Source organism: Ischnura elegans, chromosome 11, assembly GCF_921293095.1.
Source record: "Ischnura elegans chromosome 11, ioIscEleg1.1, whole genome shotgun sequence".
Classification (NCBI taxonomy): Eukaryota; Metazoa; Arthropoda; class Insecta; order Odonata; family Coenagrionidae; genus Ischnura; species Ischnura elegans.
In genome coordinates, this window is record NC_060256.1 from 47340976 (window position 1) to 47362633 (window position 21658).

At 39.1% G+C, this 21658-nt stretch overlaps 1 protein-coding gene across 2 annotated transcripts in view; it reads right to left on the reverse strand.

Annotated features, from left to right (window-relative positions):
• Nucleotides 1-13833, reverse strand: part of LOC124167552 (kinesin-like protein Klp98A) — a 226373-nt gene extending 212540 nt beyond the window's left edge. For both annotated transcript variants that reach the window (XM_046545515.1, XM_046545514.1), the window contains exons 1-2: nucleotides 13668-13833; nucleotides 13182-13251 (exon numbers count right to left, since the gene is read on the reverse strand). In XM_046545515.1, coding sequence (XP_046401471.1) covers nucleotides 13182-13251; nucleotides 13668-13714 — 117 coding nt within the window. In that variant the 5' untranslated portion in view covers nucleotides 13715-13833. The remainder of the gene's footprint in view (nucleotides 1-13181; nucleotides 13252-13667) is intronic.
• Between the last annotated feature and the right edge of the window lie 7825 nt (nucleotides 13834-21658).

Sequence of the window (21658 nt, forward strand, 5' to 3'; positions counted from 1 at the left end):
ACCGAGATGAATTTGAATAATTATTTGGCCCAAATGGTTCCCTTTATAATATATATCTCAATTTTCTCTCCTGAATGCACTAGTGACGGGAGAAGCAAGAAGAAATTATCGGCAGAATAGCCCAAGCAAAGAGAGCATTCCACCAAAAGAGAGACCGGCTAACGGCGGGAAACTTAAATATGGAAGCAAGGAAACAATTTATAAGAACCAAAATTGGGAGTATACTCCTATATGGAAGTGAGGCATGGACAATGACAGCAGCGGAGAAAGCAAGGATAGAGGCCTTCGAAATGTGGTGCTACAGAGGAATTATGAGGATCAAATGGATCGACCGAGTTAGTAATGAGGAAGTCCTAAGAAGAGTAAGAGAGAAGAGAAGTCTCATGAAACCCTTAATAAGAAGAAGGAACAGCGTTATAGGCCACATCTATAGATATGATGACCTGATTAATACAATCCTCAAGAGACAAGTGGATGGAAAGAACGGAAAAGGAAGACCTCGAACAAAATATATGGAACAGGTAAAGAAGGATGTGAAAGAGAATAAATACGTAGGGGTGAAAAGATAAGCTAATACGAGAATAGAGTGGAAAGCTGCGTCGAACCAATCTTATTGATGATGAATGCACTCATAAATCTCGGTGTCAAATTTCATACTGGCAAGAAAATAGCATTGGAGGCTCCATTAAATTAGTATTAGAGTTAATTATGGTAAACAAAATCATTAAGGTAAACAAAAACAAATGACACATTTCATAAAGGCATAGCAGCAGATCAGTGATGAAAATAAAAGGCCTTGACCTAGTAAGTACCAAGTAAATACTATTAAGATGGGTAAAAGTAGAGGTGTATTTGAAATTCTTAGAAAAAGACAGAACAGCATAATTTGCCAAATCCCAAGACATAATAGTCTGATGAAGATCTTTGATGGTCTACCAGACTGGAAGAATAGACGAGGAATCCAATCTTGCGTGACCGGCGATAAAATATCATCTTATCCAACATATATTTTGATTCAGCACAAATTATATAAAAAGCGAACAAAAGATGTATCAAAAATTGACTAATCACGACAAGTTATTAACATTATTACAATACAAGTTTCTGAATTGAACTCTCATCTTTAACATTCTCCTCCAAAACAACGATTAAAAAGCTTTAATCCAAATAGAAAGGTACAAAATTAATTGAAAAGACCTCATCGCATATCCAGGAATATGGAGAGATATGGGTTTACCCAAAAGGTCGCCGGATTGAAAAAGCGGAGATACAACTGCCACATCTGCGAAAAATCAAAGATCCATAGCTCGCACAAACAAGTGAGCTCAATACTCGTTAACGCAATGAGGGTTGCGGTAGTTCAGGATACAAAATATTTAAATATGAACACACCACTATGATCGTCGGCGTGTTTACACACAAAATGCAAACGAAGATAAGCAGTAATTTCCTGTGTTATCCATTACAGGGAGGAAAAAAAGTTGTCCTAAAATTCCGGCACACAGATACCGGGAACAGAATACGGTCGGGAAAATTTACTTTTATACGAGCTTAACTTCGGAAACGATATCCCTGACTGTATCCTTTACTCCACCAGGATTTCCAGCATAACTCATTTCATCTCGTTCATTTTGAAATTATCCACGATAAGTCTAGGGGAAGATTTGCGTATCATTTTTAACATTAAGAAACTAATAAAATAAATGAAACTACATTAAGAATAGTTTAGTGTACACATGAAGGAATTAAGTTGGATTTCTAATAGGTTTTTGTTCTCAAATGATACAGCCAAATGGTAAGATAGGTGTATGTACAATCGGTCCAACACCGAGCCGTATTGATTACCTTGAGATAATAATGCTGAGACCTATTTCAAAAATAGTCGTAAACAACAGAGATCTATTGAAAATGAAAGGTTTAGATTTTTTTCGCGTGGGAAAGGCTAATACTCAGCAAAGACAGCAATTATTATTCCCTAAAACAATCGAGTCAACCATAACTTTTCCTCATGAATAGTGATGATTGGAGCTCAGAAATCTCCCTTAAAATGTATATGTATCGACGCAACACAAAATCTGGACCAATTTATCCCGTATAGTACCCCCACTTTGAATATTTTTGTGAATAATATAGTATATCGAAGAAGGAGTCACAAAAATATTCTGCAGTTCCTCATAAAGGTGTAGGGAAATTGTTGAAAGCAATTTGTCCAATGAAAACGGGGTGGCATTTCCTAAGCCATCGACGGGATTACTTATAACAAATTCACCTCATTACCACATTCGAAAAGGGGCAATTAAGAAGATAAAATAAATTTTATATTCTAATCATAAAATACAGGTTTATGATAAATAAAGACAGGAATACTAATAAAAACACAAGATGTAACAATTCTCTTTAAAAGAAAACAATGAGAGTCAAATAATGGTGGACAACAATCCTCCATGACGACGCGAAAATAAAGACAGGGGGCGCCATATAATGGAAATGGTGGCGTTAGGTCGTAGGCGTCGTCGCTTCCGATTTTTCTTCGTGAGTACTTATCAAGATCAATTGTGCTTATAATTTCTGCGTTGCTCTATGAAATAAAAATGAACGTTAAAATAACAACCCCTAAAATGCTTCCAATTGATTTTACTGAATGCAGTGCGACAAGAAAATATGTAACTTCTAAAATTCCTTTATCCGCTATTTATCTACATGGAAAATGACTACAAAACTTAACTATCCTCCAGTATCACATATCGCAAGGCATGTGAGACATGTGAAACTTTTTAGGAAAAAGTGTTCATAATTTACTGATTAAAGTGGTTTATCAAAGAGTGTTTGAAAGTGGGTTCTTTGGGTCATTGTTCAATTGTTAGTTGTATGATATTAGAATTAATGTATTTTATGGAGTGCTTGAAATTTGGTTATTTGGGTCAATTTTCAATTGTTAGTTGAATGATATGTATAGGAATTAATGTATTATTTTTTACTATGGGTATCTTTTCTATTTCTTACTTTGTTATTAGATAGGTATATTTGTTATTCATATGTGTAAATCTAATTATTATTATATTCGTGGCTCATGAGTCACACATTCAAGCTTCAGTCCTCAATTTTCTTATCTCGCCAGACAATTTCATCCTAAGAGTATTTTTCAACTCATTTCCCCCTAACTATATTTTGTTCTGTCTGCTCAAATGAAAAGCCCACCCATTTATTTCCAAATAAATTTTTAACCAGGAGCCCTCCACCTGAGGTTCGAAAGGCGACAGCATCAATTAAATTATTCTAGATTCCGGAATGGGGCCAGATTCCAGCCGCGAGATTATGAAAATTATAAATGCCTCCACTCAACAAGAAGACTAATCACAGGCCCATTTGCCGGAAGAGAAGCTTTGAATGCCGCCTACGATTGTTACACTTCCTTGGAGATATTTACCATTACTACCGAGATATCTACCATTGTAGTACGGTGGTGACGTTTAAAGTTATTGGGAGTATGCATCACTCCTAAATGGTCGAATTCGGTCTTTTTTATAGTACCTCAAAGTATAATACGAAAACCTAAGCTTAATGATAGCTCCCTTAACCGTTCATGCAGGTTTTACTTATGCCAGTAAGGTGCGATTTATATTCGATAAAAACACCTAGAAAAACTTTTCAACAATAAAATAATAAATTGGATATAGCATCCTGTTATTCGGACAATTTTTTTACAATCTCATGAACGATTTGAACGAACAAGTTCGTACCGATTAAATCACTGACATAGGTCTCAAAGGGCGGAAGGAATACTCACAATAGTGTGGAAGTTTTACGAATTAAAAATAATTGTTATTAAATTATAAATAAAGGTATGTGTGTAAAATGCATGGGTTTAATGTACAAACCATCAAAAATTTTATAGTACTATTGCACAATAGAAGGGATTACACTACCAAATATTTTGTCTGATTTATGTAGCAATGGGTGTAAGAAAGGCTCTCACCAAATTTTACCATTGAGCGCAGAATAATTTTGCCCCTAGAGCAGTTTGAAGTTTCAACTTGAATTTCGCGCCAAAAACGTATTTCTCAGGCGACGCCATGTTGATGACGTGTGAACCTCATGATATCTGCATTGCTTACATAAGGAGTGCATTGTCGTATACGTTATTTCGAGTATAAGTAAATACTAGATAAAACGGAGAATTTTAAATGAGTGGGAGGTAACCTTATGTATATTGTTGTATGCCGAGATGTAAATTTACCTCTCGTTAAACGCCAGAAAAGTATTCTTTGTGGTGCCAAACGACCCAGACCGGGGAAGGCGGTGGTGCGACGCTGCACTGAGACTGTATATTGCTTCAGAAATAGGCTGGTATAGAATGTGTGAGGGCCTTTTTAATGTAAATCTCTTCTGCTTCTCAAAGAGATTTAGTTTCCATTACTCCTTTTGTTGTCTTTGACCACACATCGCAAACATTTCGTATGTGCTTTAATATATACGCACTCAACGGGGAATTTTAATTTTTAATTGCAAATATATCATTCAGCTTCAATTTATGTTGGATATAATGATTATTTCGTGTGCATTTACTGCATATTTGCCCTGGTTTTCACTCTTTGTTTCTATCTTGCGCATTAAAAGCCAACCACTGCAACGGAAAGAGTCTTCGACGCTAACCTGGTGATGTGTCAAATAGTACAAACTAATACATGATAATCTCAAATTTGTACTCTAGGAATACTGCGATATCTAATTACTCACAACAAACAGAAATAAGCACATTTGACTCCCGGTGCCGCCAGTTCTATAAATAGAAGAACAAATAGAAAATAATAAACACTGATAACTTTGCAAATCTTACAACAAAACAGAGAAATCGGAGGCAAATACTTACTGAATGAATACTAGCAAATAGTTTGAACTATCATTAATTGAAAAAGAATAATTGACAAGTGATAAATTTTAATGTGTGACTCCTTTCGCCAGGCTTCAAACTATACGTTAATGCTAACGCCAGGATTTTATCCACCATTTTACTCTTCATTTTAAAACTTCGCATCGGCAATAATAAAAGCATAATATCAAATACAGCGAAATTACGTTTATAGAAAACCTGTTAATAAGTAGGAAAAGGAGCTGAAAAAATTATGAGAGACATTCCCGACCCCTCAATCTTCACTACCCGAGCTCAAAGCGTTGCTCACTAGGCCACCGCCGCGGCGCGCCGCGGGGACCCACTACATGTCAAAAATCATATAATAATTACTTCAACCTTTAACCGCTAAGGGTAAAAACCGGTGCAAGTATGCAGTAAATGCTCACGAAATAATCATTAAACCCTTCGTAAATAGAAGGGGAATGATAAATTTGCAGTATAAAATAATTTGTCCCTTTGTGTGCATGTATATAATCACAAGCGGAATGTCAGCGGAGTGCAGCAGATAACTACGAAAGGAGTATAGGATACTAAATTTCCTTGAGAAGCACAAGTGGTGCCACAAACTTTGCCCTAAAACTTTTGAAAGTGACTGTACGTGTAACTCTGATGTAAATATAAGTGAACTTACGGATATTTACATGTTAAATTCCCCATCTCTGAGTTACTCTTTCATTTTGATGACAATTGTTTACCATTTTTCAGAGAACGAAACTGACTTGAACATTTATCAGGAACATAGGTGGACCAAAGCGAGACCTCTGCTTTAAAAAATGCTGTTCCAACGAGATGTGAATGCTAATCCTAAAAGAAACGGAGAGAACCCCGAATTTCCTCCCTTCAGAGGGCAAGAAAACAGCTATAGCTATCGCACATTTGTTCATTTATTTTACAATTTACATCCGGAAACTAAAATCCAGTAATAAGTAAAGGATTTTATGATGGTAAGTCCACAAATTAAAACATCCACGATAATTGCCGTGATTACTGTCTCTTTCAAAAGTGTAAACATTTCGTCGTAAGAAGTTTCATTACAATGAAATGATTCTTTTTGAGACGAAAAATTGTCCATGTTAATAACCTCAGTACACTTCTGGTATCTGCCAGAACAAAATTAACATTGTGTTTCGCCATGACGATAAACTTTTGTCCACTATTTCTACGAACGCAGTGTGTTTACGGCTTCTTCAAGCATTACTCTCGCGACATTCATGAGGTTTACACGTCACGCGGCGTCAGCCAATAGAAATACGTTTCGCGCCGTGGGCGTGGCCGAAGCTCCAAGCGGACTTCCAAAGCTACTTATCTCGGTTAAAAATCGACTTTGAGATCTAAAATTTGGCGTGTGTGTTTTTCAATCATATCTTTTTGGTTTAAAATAACGAAAACCAATTTTTAATTTTGAGTGTTCCCTCCTATTTTCTCAATTGCATTATAACCTCCGAAACGAGAATATTTTTGCAAACAAATCTCACGGGAAACTACGCTCATTGTTGCCATTACGCTAATTGTTGTCATTTATTCTGCTCGCGGAAGTTGTTTTGTCGCTATATCGTGAGAGAATTTCGCGTGTCTGTCGTCATTGCTTTGCTTTCAGATGTTGAACGTGATGTTGGCTCTTCCTTCTCTAGTGGCCTCGAGCCAATCTCTCATCGACCCCGCTCGACGCTCAGCAATTGTCTTTTCCGTATTCACCGCGGGAGAACTTCCGTCCACCTCGTTTGGTCGCGTGCTAATGACGAAGCGAGCTTTTGCATCGTGACCGAAGATTCTGTGAAGCGAAGATACGTCTACCTCACCTTCCGAATCTCTTTTTTTTCTTTTAATTATACATTGTGTTCTTAAAGGCGTATAGTGAGGTGTTTATTTGCGTGTAAGCGATCTTCAACCACATTAGTGTATCACTTTGTACGCGCATATACCCCCTGAGTTGACCTAAAAATGGCTTTTATGGAAAAACTATATTAGGATACAAAAAATAACATTTTTTATAAAAAAAACACGTTTTATAAAACAGAAAATAACGTCCAACGGTCCCTTAAATTATAGAAATTTTCTAATGTGATTGATGAGGAAGCTAAAATAAGTTTCAGAAAAACATTTCTGATTTCAAAAAAGAAAAACGTGGGGTGCACATCGCATGGAACACAGATTTTAATGGCAAAATCCATGATAAGTCATATAGACTGAATACAAATTAATATATGATAAAGACGATCAACTGAATAATAGAGAACAGCAAGTTATTGAAATAGAAGAGAAGTCTATTCATTAGGAAGTTTAAAGTACTTCTTAATGAAATAACTTTCCCTGGTGTCTAGGCGCTTTTAATTCAAGGCTATTTCATTCTTTCGAGCATGTTTTTTCCAGACTTTCTTGATTTCTGCAGTCGAGGCTGGCTTATATTGTTTCAAGAACCTGGAATACTTATTTCAGGCAGATTTATGATACATAATACGAAGATTTAAGTTAGATAATATCGTATAAAACGATAAGACAATCGATTAAAATATTGGTTTCTACGGAGTGGTATACATGAAGTAAGCTTCATGGGTTTTACAACGCGTTGGTTCATCTCTGAAGAAATATTTCCCAGGCGCTACTGGCTGTTTCTTGAGGTCAGCAGTTAGACGCATCAGGCATGTCGAAGCAATATTTCATATAATAATGTCTGCGCGAAATTTCGCCATCAAAAACAAACCGATGAGGTAGAGAATCTGGAATATTTATCCTCAATAATTCAAAACTTCAGCTTACGGAATTCTCACCACAATGTCATCATGTGAAGACTTCAGTCATTACATTGAACAGGTCCTCAATTTCTTTCGTTTCGCAACCAAATCTTTTCTTTCCTCAATAATCTTGCAAGTAGAGCATCAGACGGAGACCTTCGTAAACGAAGGAGTTTACAACAGGGAAGCCGTATCGATCGATACGAGGTAGATGAACGTAAACAATGGCCTCGATAGGAATCGTGCTGAAAAAGGATGGATTCGAAAGTGATTATAACGGAGAAGGAATGAAAAGTCGAGTTGCATCGCGCGTCGAACGACTGCTCATGCACACAATGACAGAGACGACTGCAGAAAGTAAGTGAGGAGGAAGTAAACGTTCGTAACGGCCCAAGGGGTAAAAATGATCGCGTGAAACAGTCGATTTCTTCAGCCATTATAGCAGCGATCGCTGGAACTGTCCCCCGAAAGGGATAGAAAAAAATCATCGTACGATCCACGCTTAAATACACGGCATGAAGACAAACTCAATCGCCGCATTCAAGCAATCAGACACATCATGTGATCTCGGATTTCGTCACTCAATCTTAAACCCATGAGCAAAAGTAGATAATGTGTATTTTCCTCGGATATAATTTAAACCTCAAACAACGGTGTTACTATACGATATGAAAAATTGAATTTATTAAAATCCAGACACTTCTATTTAATTCATCCAGGGTATACAGCTTTATGGAATTTACGTAGTTCCCAACCAAAATAAACAACACGTAAACAAACGCTACAATTCGTTTAGGGACCTTGGAAACTATGAGGGTTCAGGATACAACGCACCGGGGCCGGGAACCAAGCCAGTGGCTTATACGCCCGATCACCCGGGGAGGGGCTGGAAAGGAAGGAAAAAGGATAGAGGCGCGGCCGCGATAGGAGCCCGACGACGCCTCTGGGAGAGGAAAGGTGCGGATGGTACGGGAGAGGGAAAAACACCTCAACACTATAGAAGCGAAGAGGGCCCTACTAAAATGCGAAACCAGGCAAAGCCATTAATGTTCTAACGATCTTGGAGGATTATTCTATGAGGAAGAATAATCCAACGATCAGATCGTTGGATAATATGCTCAGCAGTCCATTCCACCTTGACCGGTAAAGCCCACAAAATTTCCACAGGGGGGAGTGACGCCTCGGAGCTCAAAGCCTGAATCACACGATCATTTTTTTTCGTCGCGAAAGTGATCACTATCGCGATCACTGCGCAAAATGATCGTCGCCGGCAATTGTTTTTCGCGATCGCGATGAGGATTCCCATCGCTATTTTTCATCACTCGTCCGGTCGCTTTTTCCGTCGCTAAAAACCGTCACTAAAACCCCATATCAGCCAATCGGAACGCATTCCCCTATGGAGCGATTGCAGCGCAACGTTTGACAATTGTGGGAACGACATAAATAAACAAACACGCTACATGATTTCGTGAAGTGGGTCCTATGACAACGAGCTGTGATATTGGAAATGATGCGAAAAGCGACGGCGGGAGTGACCGTGTGATTCAGAAAAATGATCACTAGAGCCATTGCTTTTCGCGACGGGAAAAGTGATCTCGATAGTGATCACTTTCGCGACGAAAAAAATGATCGTGTGATTCAGGCTTAACCGGCTAAAGCACTCGGCCGGAAATCGAGGGATCCGGGTTCGAATCCCGGTCAAGGAGAATGATTTTTCCTCTGTGGATTTTTCGCACAATTTGTACATTGCGGGTGACTCCGTAAAAGTTATCACTGTGACTAGTCCCGGTATACTTAAATAACGTTCAACACTTCTTCGAAAAATAAGTCGGATTTCGCATACAAACGCCTGTAGAGATCAAGCTATTATAACTACATTCGTAGCGGTAAAAAACCAACAATACCCGAAAACGGACTTTATAGCTTAAGCATGACTCACATGACCATTCTTCAGTACCTCACATTGATAGCTGCAGCGATAGCTTTTCATGGACCAAATACGTGATCGCTCGACACATGATTTTCCGGATCACGCGATCTTTTCCGCGACGGCTCCAGGGATGGAAATCCCATCCCTTTTTTCCATCACTCGGCGGGTCCTTTTTTCCGCGGTTTATTGTAATTTTTTATCTCCTAAATCGAAAGATTATTACTCCTGGAGTACGCATTTCACGCTCTTAGATTTTCGAAAGACGATATCTATTTTTCGCGATTAAATAAATAGGGAAAATTTTCAAGCTCGTGAAAACGCAACGGCTAAGTAGGAATGCTGGGAAAAGCCCGTGTGACGGTCATTCTGGTTCCTGCAGCTGCCCTGCGAGGTGACCTTGGGACGAGGCTTTGAGCACCGCTACGATGCAGTAGGCTGCTAGTAGGTAGCAGAGTAACCAACTAGCAGGTAGCGCTTGGCTTAAATAAGGATTATTATTACCCTATCAAACGAAGAAAACTTTCCGACCTTGGACAATTTTAATAAGTGATTATTAAGAGATGTTTCCCTGAGCTCTGTGACTCATGCATGCATTGGTAATCTCAGACTCGATGTAAAACTCCTATCCTTTCGTGTAGAAACTAGGTCCCTTTGACGTCACGTGGAGTGGCACCGCATGGGCGCCAATCTGGCCTTATTCAAATGAGGTTAAAATTGACCATTGCCATTCGTTTAAACTGGGATTTTTTAAACCAAATAATTTGTATATTATGAAAACCCTAATGGTGGGTAACGAATAGCAATAAATGCATTTCGTTTTCTTTAATGAAGGAAACTACCCTATTTGCGATTTTTCGATTCGTGGGAAGGGCAAAAAAACAGCCTAGCACACCACCCAAACTTGGTCACCTCGCGTCACGAATATTATGGTTGGGTGTCACTGAAGATCCTGTGTTCACCGGGAACACAGGACCACTTAGTAACCAACCGCTTAGCCTGATTCATCTTAAACATATTTCACAGCTGAAGACCTAGAAAAAGAGTTCAACCCCCAGGCTAAGGATCAGGGGCGCAGCCAGGAATTAAGGCTGGGGGAGGTTTAGGTGCAGCTAATTCCGGGGTGTGGGGGGTATAGTATACCCACCAAGATAATCGGTAGGTGCGAGATTAGTAAATTGCGGAATTATAAGATAAGTGGTTCAAAATTGTCAGTTTTACGGCTTTCTGAGCGATATTTTATTAATCCTTACGCTCTACGCGGATTCTACAGTGACCTTACTGGGTCAACGGTTGAATTTTCGTCAATAAAAGTGTTATTTTCGGGTTTCTCGGGTCCGAAACCCCAAGAATTGACATCTTGGTCAATGAAAATCAGACATTTTTCTATCTCGATTTTTTTAACATTGAAACCCCATAAGGCAAATTCAAAAATTTTGGTTTGGACCCAAATTGTGAGGTCAAAAGGTCAAAATTGTAAAATTTTGCTTTCACTCAACAAAACTTAGGACCTTTACCCATAAGTGTGCCAATTTTTATGAACATTACTCTATGGAAAGTTACTAAAATTACAGGTCAAAAATGACACACGACCCTTGGGACAGTCTGTATAAGTAATATCAATCTTAAAAACTTCTCTGAGCTCTTAGGGGGGGGGGAGGCTTTTCCTCCAACCCCCCCCCCTCGCTGCGCCACTGCTAAGGATAACCAAAAGCATAATCTTGAGGTGATTATAGGTCCGAGCGTAAAATCTTACACAATGGTACGAGGAAAACAGCTTAACGTAGGCGAAAAATAAAATAAAAATAGACTCCATTCGTTTCGATTTTTCACTTGTACTTCGTAACTAAAAACGAAGGGCCCGATGTCGGATGCAACAACAAATTTTAGGTGGGAGAGGGCGTCATGGCCTGGGTCTTGGAAGTATAGACAACCCCCAGGGAGAGAACGGGCGTTTAGGGGAAAGCTACGCTCTACGGTTAATACAACTCAAAATTCTCTCATGTTTGGGACTCGTAGCCATGCATTTTGCGTATTGACTCCCTCTACTCTTTTACAAGGCTACAAAAAATATTAAACGAATAAAAATTTGATGAAATTGGGGGGGAAGGGGTCTGTAACTGTACTCCCGTAACCCCCCTAAATCCGCCCGTGAAAGGGCGACCCATAAAAATTATAATATAACACGACTGCAACCCTAAAATCTGTTCGGAATGAATGTGACCATCGCCATAGACTTTCCCCAATCATACTTTCATAATCACAGTCATTATGTTTCCCCAAATTTCCCATTTTTCAGGAGTATATTAACTTCCCGCACGAAATCATTCAGGGCGACACACCGATACAGTGGCGGATACATATGGGGGCACAGGGACCGCGCCCCCTCCCTTGCGGGGCCATCCGAATTGCCAAACTTTTAACCACAATTTAACTTTTTATACCATAAGATGGCATTGTGTTTTATAAGTGTATTACGAGTTAAATAAAAATTTCTTAATCTTTGAATGTGACTTTATCATTTGTCATAACGACAAAAGTAAAGGTAGCTCATGATATATTTTGCGTCCACTTTGAGTTTTTTTTCTGTATCCGCTACTGCACCGATGTGAGGGCATTCGACGATGGGCAAAAAAGCAGCAAGTACGTAATTTTTACTCAAGACATTCCAGTTCGACATCATTAACTAAAGTTAATGCTAATGTCTACCTAACATCAATTGATCCCGCCATACAACAGATTAATGGCCATGATTGGATGTAATTTTGTCTAAACGCTGTAATAAGCGAATACTGTCTATGGATCATTTTTCCAATCGACTTTTCCCTTGAAGACCTTATACACTCTTGAGCGATGGTCGTCTCCCGCGTAGAAAATGTTCGTGTTATATTGCAATAGCGCAATCGGTAAATCAGAGCTTTCCCAAAATGTCCTCGTGAGTATTGTCCAGCATTGTTATTCCAGAATGATAGTCCCAATTTAACTATCACACGCGCCAAAAAAAAACGAAAGTTGGGGAATCAACTGAAGATAAATTCGACTGCTGACCTCCTGCAAACTCTCAGACGATAACTACTTATAGATATGCTTGAGCAGCGAGGCAGAATAACAGATCACATTACATTTAAAATTGATCAAACTTCGACATGTTATGAAAAACTGCGGAATCGCACTACGCCCATTAAAGAAGGGTCATATTTCTTTCCAGAAACATTAAAATTAACCACGAGGGAAATAATGACTATCCAGCAACTGAAATCCAGAAATTTAGTTTCAGGAAAAGACAACAGGACACTAAAAACTTAATGTCAATGCAGAACTTAATGATAATATTATGTACTTTAGCCTTATGAATACCATCCATGCATAACTTAAAGAAGCGAACATTAGTGAACCGATTTTAAAGCTGGTACAGGTGGAAGGATTTAAAGGTCATGAAATTCAAAAAGCTGATCCGTGAAGTAGAAGAAAGCATATGATGTTTCGACGGAAAACATGCAGTGAACTTAACGCCAGCACAACCGGGCGATAGCTGCTTGAACGCAGCTGCTAACACTCGGTAACCGTTGAGGTGGGCTGATGTTCGTGAATGATGATATTATTCCCTTACCTTAGAGTTTTCAATCCTGGTTTTTCTCCCATCCATTGAAATAATCAGTTTGGCATCCATATCCTTCTCCCTGAAATAATTAAACAATGATAAGTCACAGGGGCATTCCAAATAACTCCTACCTACGGCCGATATTGTGACAATAATAAAACACAACTGATTTACATCATTCTTAATTTATCAGAAAACCCCTATTTTTAATTAATCCATTCACTCGATGGGGAAAATAAGCAAAGTTCACCGTAGTTATCACACAAGGGACAAATACAAAAACAGCTGATATCGAACTTTTTATATACTTAAACACTAAAACACAACCACGTCCCAGAAGAAAAGATATAACACTAATTTTACGTTAGAGTTAGGCTTATACGAAACACTGTGACACATTCAATGCAGGATTCAAACAGCATAAGAAGCATTTTCGAGAATTTAGCAGAAAACATCACTCAAAGGTTAATATAATAAATCATTTACGAGGCTCACCTTTGATTGAATGGGCGAACTCTTACGGCGACCTTTACTGAAGCCATAACTTAACATTTCACAGTAATCACTTTTATAAAACAACCACAAAAAATTCACTAGAACAATGATCCACAAAGATGTTCACCACGATCTATTCACAATACGTGCGGTTGGAGCCATGACTGACTTTGGATTCCGACGTCAGATTGTGCGGCAAATGTCTTTTTTTCAGCTTTGGCAATTTTCCTTTGTAGATGGCAGCACCATGCAGACATTCTATACTTGGAGGTCAATTTAAAATATATGTTTTGATGAACCTTTCCATATTTTTTTCCATTGGTTTTTGTCACCTTTCCTTGGAATGAAAAAATAGTAATATATTGTAATGGTTTCAGTAAAAACCAAATACTTAGAAAAACTATAAAACAAATTTGAAAAAATCACATGAAATTCATTTTGATTTGGCCATTTCAAATAGTTATTGGCATTTTTCATAAAGTAAATATAATGCGGAGTGACACATAATAATTAGGATTTGGGCTTCATTAGCATTATCGTAATGACAAAATTGATTGGAATTCGTTGCTATTTAAATTATGACTAACAAAGTAAGTTGACACTTTTTCTCTTACCATATGGTCTCTATATAGAGGTCCCCTTCCTGTATTGTTTCTGACACTAATAAAATTCAAGCATTAAAATTTCGATGAATTATTTATGTTAATGAACTTGAATAATTTCAAATGAATGAATATTATTTCTGCTCCTAAAAGTATACTTTACTCTATAGAGCCTCTGTCGTCTCACTTTGTGAGTAAAATGTGGATAGCACTCCGACAGGCATCTAGAATGAAAAATGGCTTTAATAAGTTTATCTTTGAAAGTAGTGTCTTGCTAATGCAGCACAATATTATGTACCTATAGAAGAGTGAAAATCATTACACCCATTGTCATTGACACAGCTCAGGAGCCTGTAAGTAAATAGGTTCAAGGTGGGGTAACCAGTGAAATTAGCTACTAAAGAGAGTTGGAATGGACACTGAGAAAGGAAAAACTAAGCTGTGAAAATTCAATGAATTGATTGAAAACCCTCTCACACAGAAAAGGCTCCCGCGACCACTCAAATAAATTCTGGCTATGCGCTAGCTTGGTTTACGTGGCAATTCACAAATGCTTACCTATATGACTGCATACATATATTTTTATGCACTACTTCGGAAAATGTCCATAATTGATTCATGGCTTAGGATTTATCGCATCTGACAGAAGCATAATAAGAACAGTGATCTCCCGACAGTGGCGGATACAGAAAAAACTCAAGGGCAAGCAACATATCTTGAATTGTCTTTAATTTTATCGTAATAAAAGATGATCAAGTCGCAGGCAAAGTATATGAAAATTTTATTTAAAGTGATTATAAACATGTAAAAGACAATGCCATCTTATGATATAAAAAAGTTACAATTGTGGTTTTGCAATGTTCGGCAATACATGCGGACCCGCAAGGGGGGGGGCGCGTGCCCCCTGCGCCCCCCATCTGTATCCGCCACTGTCTCCCGAGCTACCAATGTGAAACATTAATCTAATATCTCAATCGCTATAATAGCCCTCCGAAATTCAATTGTTGAATGAGGCAGATGATCCAAATTCCAATTTTTGGCAGGAAAATTAATTTGTTCATGGAGAATCTCAACCTTGTATTAAACCTCTCTATGCAATCCTCAGTATAGGTACCTGCGCAGCACTATTTGAGTCATATTTGTGTCTCACTAGTTACGAAGTCCATTCTCAAGTTAAGGGAAGAATTTCCCTTGCTGTCTTTGGTGTCATGCTTGTTCAAAAGGTTCCCAGGAACCTAAAAACAAAGCATTTAAAGGTAGCTCAGCCAGGTCAAGTGGCTACTGTGCAAGGCCGTAGCCAGAAAATATTTTTGGGGGGGGGGGGGGGGGGGGGGGGGTTTATGGAATAGTAGACAGACATAAAATTATTTTTATAAGATAAATAAAATAGCACACACAGATGAATATACATATTTATTATAAACCCTTAAAGGAAAATATAAAAATATTTTTATAAAATTGAATTTAGCCTTCTAGCTTTCTTAGCAGCGAACAAATGAATTAACTCCTTGGTGTCGATGTCAATTCTGCGGTCCCTCGGGAGGCTCATAAGTCACTCACCTCTCTACTAATTCACAGCACTATTATTTCACACACTGCACCTACAAATTCGCTCAGATAATTATTGACTTAAGTCGCATTGGACTACTAGATGTCTCTGCACCGCTATATAATATCGTCGTGTGAGCACCAAGCGAGCATAAAGTATCTATGAAATTTTTTTCATTTCGGGGGGGATCAATCCCCCTTGATCCCCCTGGCTACGGCCAATTGCCACTATGAAATATATGGTGAATTATGAGTTGTTCATCTATGAATAACTTTCTGAATTATGTGATCATATATTATGAAGTACCTAACTGAAGGTTGCAGTACCCTTGAAGTCACTAAGATTGACCCTAGGGCTGCGGGAGTTCACGATTTTAGCTGCCAGCCAGTGCAAAAGAGGCCCCCAGTGCAGGAGGCACCCCTTGCCACGAGGGCTGGTCTGGTAGAATTAAGCCCCTTAACAATACTTATGGTGAGGGTAAGTGCCCATGCGCAAAATATCCAGGTAGCAATAAAAATTTGGGTAAATGCCGCAGTCAGTGTGCAAAACACTTAAAAACGTTCCCGCACTCTAACGGTTAATGAATCAGAGATCAGATTTGCCAACATATGAAATGTGGATGCTTGACATTGGCAACCATTAATCTGGAGGGTAGAGACAGCATTTCTATAGAAATTATATTTGACTCAGCTACATATTTGTGTGAAATATTTTTATTAGAAGAAAGCCCTGACATCGAGGTCCGTGTGAAACCCTCACAAAATCCTCATTGGAAATCATTCCCATTATAAGGAAAGCCCAGTACATATAATTATTACTGGTTGCACAATCAAATGATGACTGACTTTTTTTTTTAAGGCTCCAAGGAAGTCAGCAATGAAGCCTTTGCTGGAAATATACATGATCACTTCCAACAAAATCAACGGTAAAAATATGCTTCTTGTCTACTTTTTGGCAGTTGAAGCTTCTTCCAATTTTTATGAGATGGTGAAACCACGAAACTGGCATATATGCCCTGCTCATATTCTAGGTTCCTCTCGATGAGGGACCTCATTACTGCAATTGCATCACGAGTCGACTTCCCTTTCCTGAAACCAAATTGATCTTCGCCCAAATACTTGTTTGCCCTCGCCTCCATTCGTGTGTTCAATATCCTCAGTACCACTTTCGCCACGTGCGATATTAGGCTAATAGTCCTGTAATCTCTGCATTCCACAGCTTTCTTCTTTTTCAGTAGCGGAATTAAAACCGTCTTCACGAAATCTTCTGGCAAACACCCCTCCTCATAGATCCTGCGAACTACCTCAAAAAACCTTTTCTTACTATCCCTCCCTAGACTCTTCAGCAGCTCACATGGGATATTGTCCATGCCCACTGCTTTCCTGGCCTTCGTATCATTAAGAGCTCTCTTGATTTCCGAATCTAAGATCCCAGGCCCAAGATTATCCTTCTCCACTTCACTTTCCTCCTCTAAAGTCAATCTCTCCGGCCTGTTCCTTCCTTCATACAGATCCTCCACTTATTCCTCCCATCTACTCTGTACCTCCTCTCGCTCGGTTAGCATTCCATATTTAGCCTTAATTTTAGGCATGGCTTGCCATCTTTTGCTGCCCGATAGAAACTTAACTTTGGCATATTATGCACCTCCCTCTCCTTCCTTCTTAAACTTTTCCATTTCCTCACACTGTTTTTTCCACCAACCCTCCCTTGCTCTCTTAGTTTCATGCCGTAATCGATTATTAATTTGTCTATACATTCTTTTGCCCAGTTCTGTGTCCATGTTCTTCCACTTCCTCCATTTTCCTTATGATGTTCTCCCTTATCCATGGCTACTTTATCCTTCTACTGTAAACGTAACCAATTGACTTCTCAGCCGCTTTGACTATTCCAGTTTTAATATTATCCCCATCTTTCCTCAACAGTTTTTGTACTTTCAATCTTTCAATTCATCCATCTGTATCTGAGGACATTCCATTTCTTTGCCTTTCTAACTTTCATCAGTCTCTTGAATCTGATGTTGCATTTCATAAGTACTAGGTTGTGGTCCGAATCCACATCCGCTGCAGGGAAGCTGCGCAAGTTTTTCACACTATTCCTAAACCTCTGCCTTACCATGATGTAGTATATCTGATATCTCCCAATATCCCCTGAACTTTTCCATGCGTACCTTTGCCCTTTTGTGATGATTAAACCAAGCGTTTAATGAATAACCTATTTCTCCTGCAAAATTCTGCTGCTTTCTCTCCCCTGTCGTTCTGAATTGCTAATCCAAATTCTCCTACTTCGTATCCATCCCTCCCTTCCCCAACTAAAAACTTCACTACCAGATTTTCCTTACCCAGAGTTTCTCTAATTATTTCTTCGAGCTGTTCATACACCTCATCTACTTCTTCTTCCCTAAGATTGCTTGTGGGCATGTAAACTTGAACTACCACAAGGTTGGAGGGTCGTGCCTCAATTCCTACCACAAGAATTCTATCGCTCACCCATCTTCCCGTTCAATACTAAAGCTACCCCTCGTTGACCTCCCTCTCAACCGCTATATATAACCCTGTACCCGTCACTCCAGTGGTACCCACTATCCTTCCACCTAACTTCGGATAGACCCAAGATATCTATCCTCCCTTTCTGCATTTCCCTTTTTCATATTTTCTAGTTTACCCGCCCTTATCATTGTCCTCACATTCCACGTCCCTACATTCATCGATGCCTTCTTCTTCTCCGTCCTCCTGTCCTCCACCTCGGATGCTGCTGCTGATGCTGAAAAAGATGATGATGATATGTCTCTGTAAGGATTTCGCATGATAAGGACCCTGAGGATTTTGCTGCCACCTACGACACCCACCCTTAAGGGCTGGGTCTCACGATTCCATCCGAGGCTTGATCAAACTCTTTTATATTTTTAGGGAAGAGATAGTTGGTAGGGTTTTCCACTTCCATTCCAACAGTTTTTTACGTGACACCATCTCATGGACTTTTTGTTTGGCTCCTACCCTTCGACCTATCTGGCATGGGTGGCCCTACCAGGAATAATTGCAAATTAATCCTGCCAGCGCAGCTCTAGGAGTCATAGGAACGTGCAAGCCTTTCCACCGCGACAAGGTTGTAGCCCAAGGGAAAGGGGGAATTCCATTGTAACCTCTCAAAATATTTCCCCACGGGTACAAAAGAATATGTCAAGGTCCTTATAGGCCCTCTCCATCCTTTCACCAAAAGATGCAATAATATGGGGAACTTTCATTTCTTCAATTCTTAGCTTTTCCTCTCCCATCCAGGTTGTCATTCTTGGGGGCTCCTTCACTTTCAGCAGAACCTTGGTGGCATGCAATACCTCTCGTCAACAATGCATCTAAGGCCTGATATCCATAGACAATTGATTTCCAATTGAGTGACTAAATTTTAACCTTCCGAAGCTGATGCTAGAATGGACCAAAATTACCAATGATGAAAATGCACCATTTTTTAGCTACACAAACTTTGAACGAGTGCTCTGATTGGCTGTTTGCCAATTTACTGGACGCTCTGGACCAGGGGTGCAGCTAGGAATTAAGGCTGGGGAGGTTTAGGTGCAACTAGTACTGGGGAGTGTGAGGGTATGGAATATCCAGCAGGATAAGTGGCAGGTGCGAGATTGACAAATTGCAGAATTTTAAGATAAACGGTTCAAAATGGTGAGTGTTACGGCTTTCTGAGGGATATTTTATTAAGCCTTACACTACCCTATTAGTAATATAAATCGAATTAAGTAAAATGGATTAAACTTAAAAATTTCTCTGAGCTCTGGGGAGGGTTTTATCCCCCAAAACCCCTCCCTCGCTGCTCTGGACAACTCATTCTTCTACTGGACACTTTGGACTTCAAATGCTTTGCCTGCCAGAGAATGCAATGTACCCAAGGCATCCAGCAACAGAGCAAACTCATGACTAATCAAGAGCGCTTGGCTCAGTTTCTGTAGTATAAAAATTGTGAGTTTTCGACCTAAACATAATCATTAATTTTGGTTCCTACTGGCATCACCAAGGTTAATATTTCATGAAAATATTTTCCTCCACCCTGTAAGTGTTCATCTATTCCGGTTGAACATAGTTTTAACGCTGGTGAAATAATAACTTTAATTGATAATAGCTAACTCAAAGATAGCTCTTCAATTTTACTATAAATAAAGTGGGGGAAGAAGGGGCACCCTCACAATTCACCAATGCCACATTCCAGGGCCGGCCTTAGGGCGGGGCGGCTGCCCTGGGCCCCGCGTTCGTGAAAAAAAAATTTAAATATACGATAGTTTTGAAAACGCAATTTCAACTATTACTGTATTGTTAAGTACGTGCTAGACAAAAAGTAATATTATGAAAAAGGAATAATAATGCAGTAATTTTAAGTAAGGAATAATAATGCACTAAAAGGTGCTTTCAAAAAATATCTTCAACCTTCAAAAACAACACTCGAGTACAAAAATGAAGAAGATCAAAGTGATACTGACATTGACAAAGTCAACAGTTCCGAAGTTCCTAACCCAAAAATATAATTATAAATTTTATTTGTATTATACTATTTTGAACTCAACTGCGTGATGGTATCATAACGGCGTAATTACGAAGTCTGAATTTGGGAGGGGAACACACAGGGGACTTAGCCAGAGATAGAGAGAGTGGTAGGGATTCAAAATGCTCGAGTTAGTAGATGGGGTATAGAGTTAAATATTTTAAGTGAAGGGCCCCGCACTGAAGGTTCGCCCCTAGCCCCGCACCTGCTAGGGCCAGCCCTGCCACATTCCTACTGATTGTCACATATTTTTCAGCACTTCTATTGAAATATTTGAAGATGACATAGTGAATCAGTTGAATAAGATTCAAAATGAGAAAAATTCAATCTCCAAAGCCTCACTCAATAATGAATCACGGCCTTTTCTGGGATTTTACCTTGACTTGCCTGCTTCAACATCATTTGCTCCCAGTTGGCAATGTGTGGCAACATACCACGGCTCCATCGAAGGAGGCCCCAGCCCTGGGCCACTCACCAAGCATGAGCATATATAGGTGAATTTCGAAAAATAAAAAAAAGTATATTGTATGAGGGGATTTTAAGTGTAACTGGGTGTTCTTTAGCTAACATCTAGTCGTCAACATTGAGATTAATAAATGGTTGGCACTGCTGATAAATAATACTTGTTCCGTTGGCCTCGTAGCTCTGAACACAATCAGTGGCACACCAAGCGTTGTCGTAGGCAACACGAGATGTACGCGCAGCTCTTTGTGTATGTATTTAGGAAGATGTAGAGCTCAGTTTGGTAGATTGTTAATGAATTTTTTTTTAACATTATGTTACTAACATTTTCTGTTTTTACATTGCAATTTGCTACACCTTAAAACAGAGGGCCTCCCACCAAATTGGGCCCCAGGCCGCCCACATCCTTAAATCTGGCCCTGCAGCATACAGCCTTGTGCTGTATTTTCACTATTGATATTACACTTCCAAGTCTTACAGCAGGCCCTTAGGGAGTAATATGATGGCCCAAACTGAACCACTTTAATAAAGGTGAGAATGCAAAACCATATTAGAGAGGGTCAGAAAAATAAAAATATGCAATAAATTAGACTCCAGTAATTCAGGCAGCTAAATAATAAGTGAAACATATTTTTTTGGAACAAAGAAAAGAACTCAAATGAAGAATATCCATGAGTTTCTTGCCTATGGTTAATTGGAATAAAGCTGTTTCAATGAGGTATGCATCAGTGGTAAATGTCAAATACATACATGAAGATGCACTTTTTTACAATAGAAGCTAATTCTGTACACTCTCCTTTTCAATTGAACTAATCCAGGGCAATACCTATCTATCT